Source organism: Psammomys obesus, unplaced genomic scaffold, assembly GCF_907164565.1.
Source record: "Psammomys obesus unplaced genomic scaffold, mPsaObe1.curated_primary_1811, whole genome shotgun sequence".
Taxonomy (NCBI): Eukaryota; Metazoa; Chordata; class Mammalia; order Rodentia; family Muridae; genus Psammomys; species Psammomys obesus.
In genome coordinates, this window is record NW_026596073.1 from 15157654 (window position 1) to 15173360 (window position 15707).

Consider the following 15707-nt stretch of genomic DNA (forward strand, 5'->3'; position numbering starts at 1 on the left):
CAATTCCCAGCAACCACTCAGGTGGCCCACAACCATCTGTTCCCTCTAATGCTCTCTCCTGACATGCAGATGTACATGCAGATAGGTGTACATTGAGGAAAAAAAATAGTTAAAATGATTAATCAACAATTAATTTAATTAAATCAACCAGGACAACGGTGGACTGTGTGAGCAGAAAAAGTGAGCTTGGCGCTTAGAAGTATGCATGCATTTCTGTCTGCTCCAAGTTCCTGCCTTGACTTCCGTGTGACGGGCTTATGGCTCAGAAGGGTGAGCCAACACAAGCCCTCTCCTCCCTGAGTGGCTGCTTGTCTGAGTCTTTTACCGCAGCTGATAGAGTTGCTTACCACCAAGCCTCATGACTCAAGTTTGATCCCTAGGAGAGATGGAACCACTCGCCTACTGCCACAAGTGCTACACACACAAACGCACAAACACACACACACACACACAATCAACCAATCAATGTAAAAGAAAAAAAAATAAGTTCAAAGCTCCCATTTCTGGTGCAACCCAGTGTGTCCCAGACATCAGCATCAGGACACACTAATCTAATGAAACTGCGTTCAGGTGCCTGGGGCTCATACAGGCTTTAGAGGGTCGCACGGGGGGTGGGGGGGAAGGGAGGCTGACAGGAAGGAGCTCAGTAGGAGGACTTAGGTTTATGGTCTAAGCAGGCCAGTCCTGTATTCCACACCAGCCTGCAGCTCTGATTTAAGATCTTATTTATTTATTTATTTATTTATTTATTTATTTATTTATTTATTTATTTACTTACTTATTTAATGTAGGTGGAACCCCCTTCTTTCACTCTTCTCAAGCTCTCATCCTCTAGCCCTTCCCGAAGACCCAGAGGCCTCAAGCAGCTGAGGCAGAACGGCATACACTTGGTTGGGAGTCGTGGCTAGCTTCTTGGGTGAGGCTCTCACGGTTGTCCTGGCTGCCTCTTTCTCTGAGGGAGGATCTGCAGTCAACAAGCCCAGCTCTGTGATGGGCTTCAAGCCCATCCGATCCCAGCTGATCCAAGTGACGTGGCAGCTTGGCTGGAGGAGAACCTCACAACGACCTGTAAAATCCAACCCATCATGTTTTGCTTTTCACTCGTTTGTATCTTCAGTGTTCTCTTTTCAGCTATGACCTCAGGCTTTCCCCCCCCCTCTCCCCCCCCCCCCCCCCCCCCATGACAGAGTTTCTCTGTGTAGCCTTGACTGTCCTGGACTCACTTGGTAGACCAGGCTGGCCTCAAACTCACAGAGTTCCACCTGCCTCTGCCTCCCAGAGTGCTGGGATCACAGGTGTGAGCCACCACACCCCGCTGACCTTGGGCTAAACACCAAATTCTATTTAGTGTGTACCTACTTGTGTGTATCTAGGCTTCTGCAGCACTGTAAGCAGAAAGAGAAGGCAAACAGGGTGAGTGCTGCTGGGCCTGAGGTTCTGATCTATAAATGCACTGTCCTTTTCCATTCACTCCTCCTGGGGCTGAGCGTGAGGAGCACGGAGGTGGTGGGCAGGATAATGGATCAAGGCAGCCAGGTTCCAGGAGGAGTCCAAAGCTTTAACCACAATGCCACCCCGACGACCCAGATTCGTGCCTCTCGTTCTAGTTCACAAAGGGTGAAATGCAGAGTCTGGATTGGGAGTTTGACACACAGGTATCTGGATACCCGCCGCCTCAGGATGTGGCAAATTCCTGTTATTTCTCCTGGCACCTCCCCAGGGCCTATCAGGGAACCCTGACGGAATTTCTGTCACCCTTACAGCTAATACTTTCTACTTTTCCAAGTCATCTGTAGCCGGGGTCTTCAAACCACAAACCCTCACAGTCAGGATAACCGCCTTGGGGCTGGGGTCTTCCCGCTGCAGACCAGCTTCCGCCAACATTGCTGTAACTGTGTTCCCTCTGTATGGTGTGTGTGTAATAACAGTGTCCCCATCACACAATGACACTCTGGTTACTCTCCAACTCTGGGCCCAGGCTCCATCTGAACTGTCCAGGCACAATGAATCAACACTGTGTCAAACTCATCTCAGCTGTGATTGGCAGAGACCCTAATGCACTGAACTAAAACCCCATTCTACCAAAGGTTCTGATTTTCTGATAATTTTTTGTATTCATTACTGTGGGTGATAACATTTTTTACATTTTACATTTATTCAAAGCTTTAAAAAACAAAACAAAACAGAACTATACTGGTGCTAGAGAGTAGTTAAGCATGGTTTCTGTTCTGAGTTTGATTCCCAGCACCCACATGGTGGCTCACCACCGTCTGTAACTCAGTTCCAGAGAATCAGATACCCTGTGCTGGCCTCCTTGGGTACAGGCATTCGGGTGGTTCACAGACTTACATGCCGGCAAAACACCTATTTACAGAAAGTAAATGCAAGAACAACTATGCTGAGAGATGATGAAATAGGTAACTAATCTTTTTTGGTTTTTTGTTTGTTTGTTTCAAGACAAGGTTTCTCTGTGTAGCCTTTGCCGTCTTGGGACTTTCTTTGCAGACCAGGCTGGCCTTGAACTCATGGAGATCCGCCTGCCTCTGCCACCATGCTGGGATTACATGGGTATCGGTGCTCCACTGTGCCAATAACTAATCTTTTTAGCTCTTTAAAAAAATAATTTTTGCTTCCCCCCACCCCAGGGGCGTGAGAGGCGCGTGTTCATACTCGCAGCTGTGCAGTCCGTGCAGGACCTAGGAAGACTGCCAGGCATGGCACCCCGCCTTCGGGGAAACGGGCTCACAGGGTGAACGGATGTGGCCTGGAGATGATCCAGCTGAGCTCGCTTCAGTACAGGTTCCTGGAGCCCGTTCCGCTTCCGGGCAAGGAGCAAATCACTGGTGTGGACATTCGGATCTGTGTGAGGGTGGTGGTCGTGTGGCCCAGATTTACGCCACCCGACAGTCCGTCTCCAAAGCTGTGGTGGCTTAGTACCAAAAAGTATGTGGGTGAAGCCTCAAAGGAGATTAAGATGCCCTCATCCAGTATGGCAGGACCTGCTTATGGCTGACCCCTGTCGCTGTGAGTCCAAAAGGTTCGGAGGTCCTGGTGCCCAGCCATCTCAAGGATCAGGGTTAACTTTGTAATAAACATGCTAGGATTTTAATTGAAAAAAAAAAAAAAATCAGTTTTCAATGCTGGGCGTGGTGGCACAGGCCTTTTAGTCCCGGCACTTGAGAGGCAACACCAGGCGGATCTCTGTAAGTCTGAGTCCATCTTGGTCTACAAAGTGAGTTCTGGGACAGTCCTGGCTACCTGGGGAAACCGTGTCTCAAAAAAACTACAACCAAGCAGAAATCGTTTTCTGTGGTGCCAGGGTTAAACGTATGCTGTGTTCTATCACTGAGCTACAGCTAAAGTGCCAGTCATTTAAGTCAAGTTGTAAAAATAATGAAGTAAAAATAATGAATGAAATGGTCTCCATCTCTCCCTGTCCTGAACCTTTACTTACTCCCCAGAATAACCAATTTGTAAAAGTGTAATAGAGGCTTTTCAGCATTCATCAAGCCTGTGTGCGTGCAGCGAATGAAAGGGTGCAGATTAGTTTCATCCGAGAGAGTTGAACTGTCCTTTATTGTTCAACAGAGCTGGACACACTGCATCCGTAAAATGTCGTGATTCCCAGAGATGTCCCTAGACATACATTGGGAGACTTGCTGGTTCAAGCAACACCAAGAAGGATGAATTGTTCCTGCCTCGGGGGTCTAAGTCTCTTTAACACAGAAAGGCAGCCTGAATTTCCAATCTCCGTGATGATGTTTTCAAAAAAGGCATTCCACATTCACTAAGCTGTGTGCTGTCCTAGGAATCCATCCGGCTCAACTTCACAGTCTGGGTGAAGTGTGGACTCTCTTACACACAGCCATGTTCTGCTAAACTTTTTTTTTTTAAGATTTCTTTTTATTCATACAGTGTTCTGCCTGCATGTGTGCCTGCACACGAGAAGAGGGCACCAGATCTCACTGTAGATGGTTATGAGCCATCATGTGGTTGCTGGGAATTGAACTCAGGACCTCTGGAAGAGCAGCCAGTGCTCTTAACCTCTGAGCCATCTCTCTAGCCCAGCTATGGCAAATCCCATGGCAGGCAGGTCTCTCTCTAGTGAGATATCTCATGGTTCCTCGGGTGTGAGGGCCTCCAATCATTTATCTTCATGGGGGCTGAGGCTGATGGGAACAGAACGATGGGAGGGTTCCTGAGATTGACCCAATCTCTTACCTCTGTAATCACCTGAGGATTAGACTCCCTGTCCTTGGCCTGTCCGTCTTCAGCCAACAGACTCCCTGACTCCAGTCATGATCTCCCTGGCCCTCCAGTGTGAGGTTTATTACTTTTTTCTTGAGATTTGAGGTTCTAACCAGATTGGTATCTTTCTGGTGGCCTTTGGTGTGTGTCTTCTGGCTGTGTACATGATGCTGTGTGACACATAATTTTGTACTTGTCCATGTGAAGAACCATCAGTAAGAACTGTAGAGAGCTCGACGGCAGAAACAGCTCAGCATTACGAGCACTTGTTGGTCTTCCGGAGGATTTATGGATTTCATTCCAGGCAACCATGTGGTAGCTCACAATGATGTGGAACTCCAGTTCCAGCGCCTCCAATGCCCCCTTCTGGCTCTGGCACGCATGCACGCACACACACACACGCAGCTTGCTTTTAGAGGCCACCAAGTGCAGGGCAAACCGTAGATCGTGTGGCGTCACCTTGTCTGTTCGACTGCTTGCTGTCCCACGCTGCCTCCACGGCTGGCTGCAGGAAAAGAGGGATGTGTGGGCTTCATACTCTGTCGGCCCTTGTCTTCTGAGAGAGACCGTCTCTAACAGTCGGTGCCAGCCAACCACGGGCTCTGACTTCCATAGAGTGCATGTGACAATGAAAGCTCGGCAGCCCATCAATAACGCAAACTGCTACTGCATCTCAGCTCAGGGTAACGCGCGCTGCAGGGCTCCGCTGTCGTTCTGGGCTCCCAGAGCATGTCTGTCCTTCAGCAACCTGACACACCAAACCTCAAGCCAATCAAAATCCCGAAGGGCAGAATTTCTTTAGGAGGTCACTCCTTCAGCGTACAACTCCAGGAAGGTTTCCCAAGGAAAACAAGCTCTCAGCGTGTGCAGCATGAAGCCGGTGTTATTCTGTTCACAAGCACAGCGCCTCCTCTGCATCCAGTATTGTGAGAACCACATACCTGCTCCTTCAACATGAACCTGTGGACTGAAGACAGAGCTCAGCGGTGAGGTGTGTCTAGTGGTGAGACAGGGCAGTCACTTCTGTGATTTACACAAACAGGAACAGCCCATTTTTGTTTCTCTAACCAGGGATACAAAAGCACACAAGCTTTTTACATTAAAATTGAGAAATTTATTTTTTTTCATGAAATAGTAAGGAGAATTTTTCATGAAATAGTTAACAGAATTAAAGTACAGAAATATACATCTTAAAACAACTGAAATCATACTAGGACCTGAATGACAATTGTACATTTATGACGAAAGGAAAAATGAATAGTTTAAACAATTGATTCACTTTAAAGTTTTTGCTCACTAATTCACCTAAAATTAAACACAGGAAGAAAACTGAGATTTGGGCACCTTATAAAATGAAATAATGCCACTTTATCCTTGTCAAAGGAAATGACCACAGTGAAACAGTGGTTCTGTTCCCATCACAAAAGCCCTTGTCACTCCACCATTCACAAATGTGTCAACTATCAGTCCTTTCTGATTTTTAAGGGTGCCAATTTAAAAAATACTTTCCTTAGGCACCGAGCAATAGATTTTGTCCAGCTCATGTGAAGAATTGGGGAGAGCACCCCAAATCATTGGCTGGTCATGGCTTTCTTCTACAGTTCACTGAGGTCAATCTGCCTTGTATACTTACAGCAGCCAAAAATTTATATATATATATATATGTGTATTTGTATGTATTTACAAACTGTACATATTTACATGACCTCATTGAATACTGAATTGTAGAAATAAGAACGCCCTTCATAAAGGCATTCACTTCGTGCCCTAGCGTTATCTTCTTGTGCAACTAGAACTTCCCAGAGTCCGTAGGAAGCTAAAGACAGTCCACATTGCGGAGGCCGCCATCCATTGTTAAAGACCCAAACCTAGAACACAGGAAAAGAGAAGAAAGATAATCTTAGCGGTTCCACTCATTTGCTCTCCAGCACCCCCCCCACCATATCTTAGGGACTGAATAGAGGACCATCGTGATGCTGGGAAAGAACCCCATCAATAAGCTGTCCCCCAGTTCTTGACATTCCAACACTAAAGAAAACAACTAGATTTCAGAGGAATGGTTTGTTACAATTGTTACTGTCATCACCATCACAATCATCATTATCATATAATATTTATATTATACAATATCATTAAGGACAACTCTGTGGAGTCAGTTCTTCCTCACACCTGTAACGTGGGTTTTGGGAACTGAACTCAGGTCACCAGGCTTACTACACAGCAAGAGCTTTTATCTGCTGCACCATCTTGCTGGCCCAGGAATAGTTATTTTCAAAAAATTTAAACAACTGCAATTTGCTCTATTTCTTACTGAAAGTGCACTATTATATGAATGAGTACAATTCAGTGACTGGGAAAAGTTTAAAAAGAAAACCATTTGTTGGGGCTGGAGAAGCGGCCTGGCAGTTAGAGAACGCTGGCTGCTCCCAGGTGGGAGTCCAGCACCTACGTGGTGTCTCACAGCCAGCTTAACTCCAGTTCCAAGGAATTCAGGCTTTTCTGGCCTCTGGGGCACCGCACGCAGGTACACACGCAGGTGAACCCCCCCCCCCCCACACACACACAATAGGATGTTCACAGAAATACATTTTAAGTGTTAATCAATCTGGAGTGTCTAAGAGTGCACACATGCACCACGAACCACGATGCACTGAGGGGTCAAGGCAGGCAGGGGTCAACAGCAGGCAGTTAGGCCTCTCCTTCCACCATGTGGATGGCCAGCTGGTGGCAGGCACATCCCCTGACCTGGGAGAATTTTAACAGCAATCGGGAAGGGAGTGATGAAACTAAGAATGGTCAGAACTGAGCTTCTTTGTCTTGTTTTAGTGAGGGGTTGAGTTTATAAGCCCAAGTACAGAGCTCAGAGTGGCGCCCTGCAGGGTAAGAAGATGGGGCCTCAGTGAGCGAAGGGTGGTTCTGGGGAGAAGGAAACAATGCTGGTGTGCAGGCAACAACCAAGGCCTCACTTCCTCTACACAAACATGGAGTTAGACATGGAGTTAGAGTACTTTTTTTCCTTTTCTTTTCTTTTTGTTTTTTTGGTTTCTCTGTGTAGCCTTGTCTGTCCTCGACTTGCTTTGTAGACCGGGCTGGCCTCGAACTCACAGAGCTCCACCTGCCTCTGCTCTTGAGTGCTGGGATTTCAGGCGTGTGTCATGGTGCCCGGCTAGACTACTTTCTAGATAACAGGAGTTCAGATTTTTTGTTTTGTTTTGTTTTGGAGACAGGGTTTCTCTCTGTAGCCCTGTCTGCCCTAGAGCTCACTATGGAGATCACGCAGTCCTCGAACTCACAGAGATCTCCAACTTTTCTGAGTTCTGGGATTAAAGACATGTACTACCATACCTGGTTAGAAAATTTTAAGCAAGGGAGGGACATGGGTTATGTCAGTATTTCAGATTATTCTGGCTGTAAATACCAGTAACCTGTGGTAGCAGGTTACTATCACAGCTTTCCTGGGAGAAAGGAAGTTCGGGTGAGCGGAAAGAGGGGCCTTATAAAGACTACTGAACTAGTCAAGGGGGAGGAGAGAGGCAAGCCCGTCAAACATTCATGTTTCAAGAGGCAGGACATGGTGTCCTTGGAGCAGTGTGCGACCATTAGAGAGAACTATGCCGGAAGGTATGGTTTCAGATACAAAAACTCCTAGAGGTGAAACAGGACACCCACGAGCGCACGGGGGAGGTAGGGCAACATTCCCAGTAGTCCCGGCTTCCACTATGGGTCAAACATCCTGAATCTTACACCCTGAAGCCTGCCATAACCCAAATGAAACCTCTGAGTAGTGACAAGTGGCCACAGATGGAAATTCTACAGCTGACCTCACAGGCAAGCTGCACTTACAATGCAGGCATCCTAAGACGCTGTTTGGAATTATTTCCAGAGCACGTGTACAAGGAGCATATGGAACAGAGGTAAGCGTCAGGCCTGTATTTGAGCCCCATCTCCACACTTGGTTATCCAGATAGATCCTGGCATCTCAAACACTTCTGGTTCCAAACATTTTTCTCATGTAACTGAATATGTGGGCTGGAGTGGGGGAGGGGCCACAAAAAATGACCATAGCATTAGGCTTCTGAATACACAACAGCCAAAATCTAAGTCAAAACCAGGGCAAAGCTGAGGTGCTTCGGGCAGCTGGCACTGCATGACAGACTCCGCTGAAGGCTTCTGTGGGGCACCAGCGTCATCATGCCATGCGCCCCTGAGCGCTTCCTCTCAGAGGCTTTTACATCACAAGCGGCACAGGCTCTCCTGAAAATGCAGCTTTCTGCACTTAGTTTAGCCATGGACAATGACTGTTCCTCGGCGTGTAAATATCAAACCAGCATGTCTGCACTGTGCTGTTAAGACAAATGGACTCATTCCTTAAGACGCCACCTCACTCGCCTCTTTAGTAAATAAAGGTGTGCAGAGGGCTTTGTAGGCTGGCTGCTTAGCAGTCAGACCGCTAGTGCAGAAAATCAGGTGAAGAAGTTCTTTTTTCTTTTCTTTTTCAAGACAGGGTTTCTCGGTGTAGCCTTAGCTGTCCTGGACTTGCTTTGTAGACTGGCCTCGAATTCACAGAGATCTGCCTGCCTCTGCCTCCTTAAGTCCTGGGATTACAGGTGTGCACCACTGCAGTGAAGATCTTCACAGAGTCAAATAAGCAAGCTATCTATTAAAAATAAATGTCAAGCCAGGAGTAGTGGAGCATGCCTTTAATTTAAACACTTGGGAGGCAGAGGAGGCAGGTCTCTGTGAGTTCAAAGCCAGCCAGGTCTACATAGTGAGTTCCAGTCTAGCCAGGGCTGCATAGTGAGACCCTGTCAAAACCAAAAGAAAGCAACAAAATCAATGCCTAAACCCAAGATCCCCACCACACTGAGGGCAGGTAATGGCTGAGACATCCCTTCCCTTTCACTAATACACCTTCTGAATCGAGGCAGAGCTATAGCAGAGCTGGGCAGAGCCAGCAGCAGCCCCATGGGGCCCGCACCACTCACCGCTCCAAAATGTGGTTGTTCTCGGCCAGCTCCTTAACCACGCCTTCCATCTCTTCCTTCAACTTCTTCATACTAGATGAATAAGGCAAAGATAAACACAGAATTATATTTATATGTTTGTAATTTTATAATCTAAGTAGCCATGCAATAATACCAAGTAGAGCAGACATTAAAAATTTTGAAATGTGAGCCAGGTATAGTGGCGCATGCCTGTGATCCCAGCTCTTGGGAGGCAGAGGCAGGCGGATCTCTGTGAGTTCAATGCTAGCCTGGTCTACAGAGTGAGTCCAGGACAGCCAAGGCTATATACAGAAACCCTGTTTCAAAAAACAAAACCTAAAAACAAAAAACAAAAAAACCCCACAAACAACAACAACAAACAGAAAGAAAGAAAGAAACGTAAGAACAAGATCTCAGACTGAAGCGAGAGCATGTGGCACCATTCTAGTTTCCCCAGGGTACTTCTTACCCAAGAGTCATCTCCACTAAGGTGTTAGAACTGGGGTAGACAGGGGCCATAGAGTGCTTGAGTCCGCTGGAGGCTGCAAGCATCTTCTGAGGCAGAGTTTCTTGTAACTACAACACAAAGGAAGATGTCAGTAGACAGGGCACATATCACCAACCAGCTGAGGAAGGCTACCCCGCTCCCAGCACCTACTGTATAGGTGGTGTGGGAAACCCTGTGCTGTCTGGGCAAGTGCTGGACTGTGGATCTACAGTCCCAGCCCAGCGTTAAATTCCTGTTTCAAAACTGTCCGTGGAAAATGCTAAAATCAGCACTCTTTAAAGACAATTTTTGGGCTAGAGAGACAGCTCAGAGGTTAAGAACACTGGCTGTTCTTCCAGAGTTCAATTCCTAGCAATCACATGATGGCTCATAACCACTTATAATGAGATCTGGTGCCCTTTTCTGGTATCAGGCAGAATGCTGTATAACTAATAAATAAATCTTAAAAAAATCAATTTTCCTTACAAACAATAAAAGATTAATTATCAGGTGCTTTTAATTGTCCAACATCTAAAAAAAAATGAGTGATGGGCCAGTAGCACAGCGGCAGAGGTGCCTGCTGCCAAGCCGCCAACCTGAGCTCCTTCCTGGAGCCACAGGGTGGAAGTTGTCTTTTGGCATCGTGTGCTCACACAGATGAATACATGTAACACACTTTAACTAGAGCGGAAGTGCACACAGGCACATGATGTCCCATGTCTCCTACAACCATTATGGAAGCTCTACTGCAGCAGTCCTCTTATAGAAAGCTCTTCCCTATAGTACTTGAGGGCTGTACCTCGTTAGTGTAGTCTTGATACTTGGACACTTCCTCTTCAATATCAAAACACTGATTAGTGAGTGACGACAGCTGTTTCCTGAGATGAAGCATCTTTCTGAAAAGCAATGAGAGTCTTTTAGCGAGCAGCTCCTGGAGACACTCACTTAAAATACACAATGTACACTACAGTGCAGACCACCCTCACCCCTCACAGATCTACTCACCTCATCCACTCGTCTGACTTAGCCAGAAAGACTTCGTACTTTCTAACACACTCATCTGTGAAGTGGCTCATTGCTTTTGTTGCATGGTAATACAGTTTTTGTCTACAAATTAGAAATAAGCAAAGACTTTAATGTAACTTCACTATTTCTACTTCCAATTAAAAACATGCCAGATATACAACATTTACAGTGATTGTGGATTTGGACTACTTAGAAAGCAGAGCTGGGGCTCCAGGGTTTGTAAGCCACCTGCCTGCACAGCTGTTGGGCACTGATCTGAGCCCCTCAGAAAGAGCAGTACGAGTTCCTAACCACTGAGCCCTCTCTCCAGCACCAAATACTTATTGGCTCCAGTTAGTCAGGATGGTTGTGCTGCTCTCTGTAAGCACAGCACTCGAGGCGGGGACAGCTGAGTGAGCAGAACAAGGTCTTCCTCCTGTCATTCTCCCATCTTAGTACTCTCTTGGCCAGGGACCAGATAAGTGAACCCATACAATGTATACCCCTAGTGAAAATCTCTCAGAGGCAAGATTAAAGTGCACTGTTATTGCAATTAATCCAACTTTAAGAAGAATCAAGATATAAAAAAATAGCAACAGAAAGAATCAATCTTAACTGAATCTGAACACTTACTTATCAAATTTGTGGATCTGTTCTTCATTATAAGCTAGTCCTGGAAATGGGAAAGAACATACTTTTGTTGATGTAGAATTGACTGTTACATGAGATATTTTCTCCTTTGAGATTACTGCTTCAAAAAGGCTAAGAATTTTAAGTGGATATAACAGGTTTGGGGTGCACCCATTGATTTGGTCAATATAAAACTATGATTTAAAAATAAAAATTAACTGTCAACATTTAAGTCAAGGGTATTTTTTAAAAGATTTTATTTGTTCGTTTGTTTTACATATGCGTGCTCTATCTGTATGTACAGCTACATGCCAGAAGAGGGGATCAGAGCCCCGTGTAGATGGCTGTGAGCCACCATGTGGTTGCTGTGAATTGAACTCAGAACCTCTGAAAGAGCAGACAGTGCTCTTACCCGCTGAGCCATCTCTCAAACCCATAGTCAGGGTACTTTGAATAAAGCATCTATGTCTAGCTTTTCCTAAAAAAAAAAAAATGAATCCCAGCACTCAGGAGGCAGAGGCAGGTGGAGCTCTGTGAGTTCAAGGCCAGCCTGGTCGACAGAGTAAGTTCTAGGACAGCAAGGACTACACAGAGAAACCCTGTCTCTAAAAACAAACAAACAAAAAAAAAAAAAAAAAAAAAGGAGAGGGGTGGTGGCCCAGGCAATGTAGGGATGACAGGGCAGGGGCCCCATTTCAGATGTGCTACTGACTTCAGGCAGACATTCCTGTGTGCTACCTGCCTAGCCTCCAGAAGATGTAGGCTTCATATCCTTAGTTTAAGACAAGCAAAAGGTTGGTTTGACAATTTCCAACCACTTTCTGACACATCTCTTCAGCAGCTGCATTTAAGAGCACAGCATAGGAACGTACCACTTAATTCTAAATTGCAGGACATGGTGGCGCACACCTGTAATCCCAGTCCGCAGGGAGACAGAGGCAGGGAGATCTCTGTGAGTTCGAGGCCAGTCTGCTCTATATAGCCAAGGCTACACAGAGAAACCCTGCCTCGAAAACACCAAAAACCAAAATCTAAAAACCAAAACCAAACCAAACTAAACCCAACCAACCAACCAACCAACCAACCAACCAACCAACCAACCAACCAACCAACCAACCAACCAACCAAACATACCAAGCTGATGCATCAGGGGAGCAAATGGCAAGTGTTACTTACTGCGTTCTGCTTTGTCCTTTTTGAACTGATAGTAAATCTCTGTGATGCAATTTAACAGGACTTGTAGTTTTTCTACACTATTTAAGGAAGAAAAACCCAAGTAAATAATTGGAATTGATGTAACAAGAACAATGAATAGGACCAGAGATTACCCACGAGGCTGTAACCTACTTCCTGTCTCTTGGATGGGTGCCTTCCTGATGTGCCCACGTGTCAGCCAGCAATCCCCCTGGAGACAACCTGCTCTTGATGTCCTGAAGACTGCTTTCTATTGTTCCCTGAGAACTGGAAAGCTAAACAGAACAAGGGATTAGGTCAGAATGCCCAATCAAAATAAGGGATTAGATCCAAATGTCCAGTCAGAGATGACCATCTGGGGCTCTGGCTGACAGGCTCTGCCAACCCACCATCGATTTCTACGTTTCCATGGGAGGCTGATCCTGCTGGTCAGGCACTACCCTGATCACTGATGCAGCACATTCATGGAAAACCTTTTAATTACTGTTTTTAGGGACTGGTGCTTGTGGTGATGTGATATTTTAAAATTAGAAATTAGAATTTTTATGGTAGGAATTAACTTGAGCAAATGAGCTACATCTCCTGCCCATCATTTTATCTCCTAATTTTTTTTCTAGTGTTTTAAATATCATTTAAAGCATGTAAGTAAATCGAAATTTTCATGGGACAGTGATTTATAATCTGTGATGCATTCTGACATTTTCTATCCTATCTAATACTGCCAGCTACAAGGGGCTAAACCCCACAATGCATTATCACCCATGACTCACCCTTTGGAAAGCACTGTTCTAGATCTAAAGCTACGGAAAGGAACAGCTAAAGATGACAGATCTGAGCTCTTACTAAGTTCCCTATATTTGTGTGCAGCATAAGCAGGCTAAAGGACAGCCTTGGTGTCATTCCTCTGGTGCCCTCACCATTTTTTTATTCATTAATTAATCACTTTACAGCCTGATCCCGGGCCCCTCACTCCTCTCCTCCCAGTCCCACCATCACACCTCTTTCCTCCTATTCCCCCCTCCCCTTCTCTGAGGAGGCCCCCATGGGTACCAACCCACGCTGGAACATCAAGTTGCAGCAGGACTAAGCACATCCTCTCCCACTGAGGCCAGACAAGGCAGCCCAGCTGGGGAAAGAAATCCAAATGCCCACCCCATGGGAGAGGGCCAACCCCTGACCTATGAATGACACTCTGCTATGCTTGCAGGCAGGAGGCCAGCATAACTGACTTCTGAGAGGCTTCATCCAAAAGCTGATGGAAACAGATGCAGAGACCCACATCCAAATACTGGGCCGGGCTTGGAGAGTCTTATGGAAGAGTGGAAGGAAGGATTGAGGAAGTTGAATGGGACAAGGACTCCACAAGAAGACCTACAGAGTCAACTAACCTGAGCCCATGGGGCTCACAGAGTCTGAACCACTAACCAAAAAGCACGCATGGGCTGGGCCTAGGCCCCGTGCACACATGGAGATGTGCGGTTTGTTGTTCAATTGGAGCGTGGGGTGGGAGGGCTGGGGGGCTGTCTCTGACTCTTTTGCCCTCACCACTTTTGAGAAACTTGGCCAGAACTCACCAAATGGGCTAAGCAGTTGGCAGTAGACGCTAGAAGCTCCCTCTCCAGCCCTGGGATTACAAGTGTCACCACATTATACCGGTTCTCCCAGACTGGGCTCAAGTTCTACCAACCAGGCTATTCAATTCCCAGGCCTCAAATTTAATTTTTTTTAAATGACATTTTCTTTCTTTCTGTGTACGCGTGTGGGGGTACACATGCCATAGCCCATGAGTGGCGGGTCAGACAGTTTATGGAGCTGTAGTCTTCTATCAAGAGGACCCTGGGAATCGACTCAGGACATTAGGCATGACAATAAGTGTCTCTATCCACTGAGCTATCTTGTGGGCCTCCTTTACACTCTAATTTAACACCCACTTTCTGAATTCCCTAAATGCTACAAGCTTGTAGGAACACAGTAGTTCTACCTTTATTTAACTGCTACAACAACCCATAAGATTTAGATAAAGAAGCTGCTATTTTTCAGAGAGAGAGAAACCAAAAATGCAAAGAATAAAGGCCTTATGACAGCTGGAGATTTGGCGCAGTGGTTAAAGAGGGCTAATTGTTCTTCCAGAGGACCAGAGTTCAATTCTCAGCACCTACATCAGGTGGTTCAAAACTGCCTGTAATTCCAGCTCCAGGGAGATTCAAGGCGTGGACACCTGCACATACATGCACATAGCAGCACACATATATATATAATTTAAAAATAGTGTAAGTCTTTTTCAAGGTTCTTATGTAGCCATCAGGAGGCTCTGGGTAAACAGGAAGCCAGGTAGTAGCAATCAGCTCTCAGTACCTAACTGTGTGGACTGCTGCTCTAATGAGTAATCCATTCAGACCTCCTATTTTGTGTTCAGCAAACTTATCCTTACTGCCTTTCCTAGTTACAGAAATAATTCACTGCCTGAGGATCCCGAGGATAACAAATCCTTTTCTCTTTCTTTCTTTAGTTTTTTTTTTTTTTTTTTTTTTTTAGACAGGGTTTCTCTGTTGTAGCCTTGGCTGTCACTTTGTAGAACAGGCTGGCCTTGAACTCACAGAAATCTGCCTGCCTCTGCCTCCCTGAGAGCTGGGATCACAGACGTGTGCCACCATGCCCAGCTCCTTTTCTTTAAGATATCTGATACTTTTGGATTTGCAGTTATTTCTGAGCAAGTGTAAGTACTTACAATTGACTGCATGTTAAAGAGGCACATAATAAATGTCCTTTATTACCACAAAGCACACAAAGCATCAAGGATTAAAAACAAAGCAAACAAAAAAATGCAGAAATTGTGGAGTGGGAGGTAACAGAGACAAGACACACACTTGTGTTGAAAATACAGAAAACTAGTAAAAAAAAACTGTATGGCGGAAATGGTGTGTGTGTGTGTGTGTGTGTGTGTGTGTGTGTGTGTGTATTTAAGAATATAAATAGGTCTCTCTCTTTTTCTGTTCCTCTCCCTCTCTCTCTCGGGGCGCCCCTTTCTTTTTCTCTCTCTCATCATGTCCTGCTCCCCCCTTCCCTCCATACCCATCTAATAAACCTCTTGCATAGAAGAAGAAGGAGGAAGAGGAGGAGGAGGAGGAGGAGGAGGAGGAGGAGGAGGAGGAGGAGGA

General features: G+C 45.9%; 1 protein-coding gene across 3 annotated transcripts in view; it reads right to left on the reverse strand.

Annotated features, from left to right (window-relative positions):
- Positions 1 to 5339: 5339 nt before the first annotated feature.
- The window catches only part of Tbk1 (TANK binding kinase 1), a 40461-nt gene continuing 30093 nt past the window's right edge, over positions 5340 to 15707 (reverse strand). For all 3 annotated transcript variants that reach the window (XM_055625968.1, XM_055625969.1, XM_055625967.1), the window contains 8 exons: positions 12703 to 12824; positions 12532 to 12608; positions 11359 to 11398; positions 10726 to 10827; positions 10520 to 10616; positions 9703 to 9809; positions 9234 to 9305; positions 5340 to 6116 (listed from right to left, as the gene is read on the reverse strand). In XM_055625968.1, coding sequence (XP_055481943.1) covers positions 6065 to 6116; positions 9234 to 9305; positions 9703 to 9809; positions 10520 to 10616; positions 10726 to 10827; positions 11359 to 11398; positions 12532 to 12608; positions 12703 to 12824 — 669 coding nt within the window. In that variant the 3' untranslated portion in view covers positions 5340 to 6064. The remainder of the gene's footprint in view (positions 6117 to 9233; positions 9306 to 9702; positions 9810 to 10519; positions 10617 to 10725; positions 10828 to 11358; positions 11399 to 12531; positions 12609 to 12702; positions 12825 to 15707) is intronic.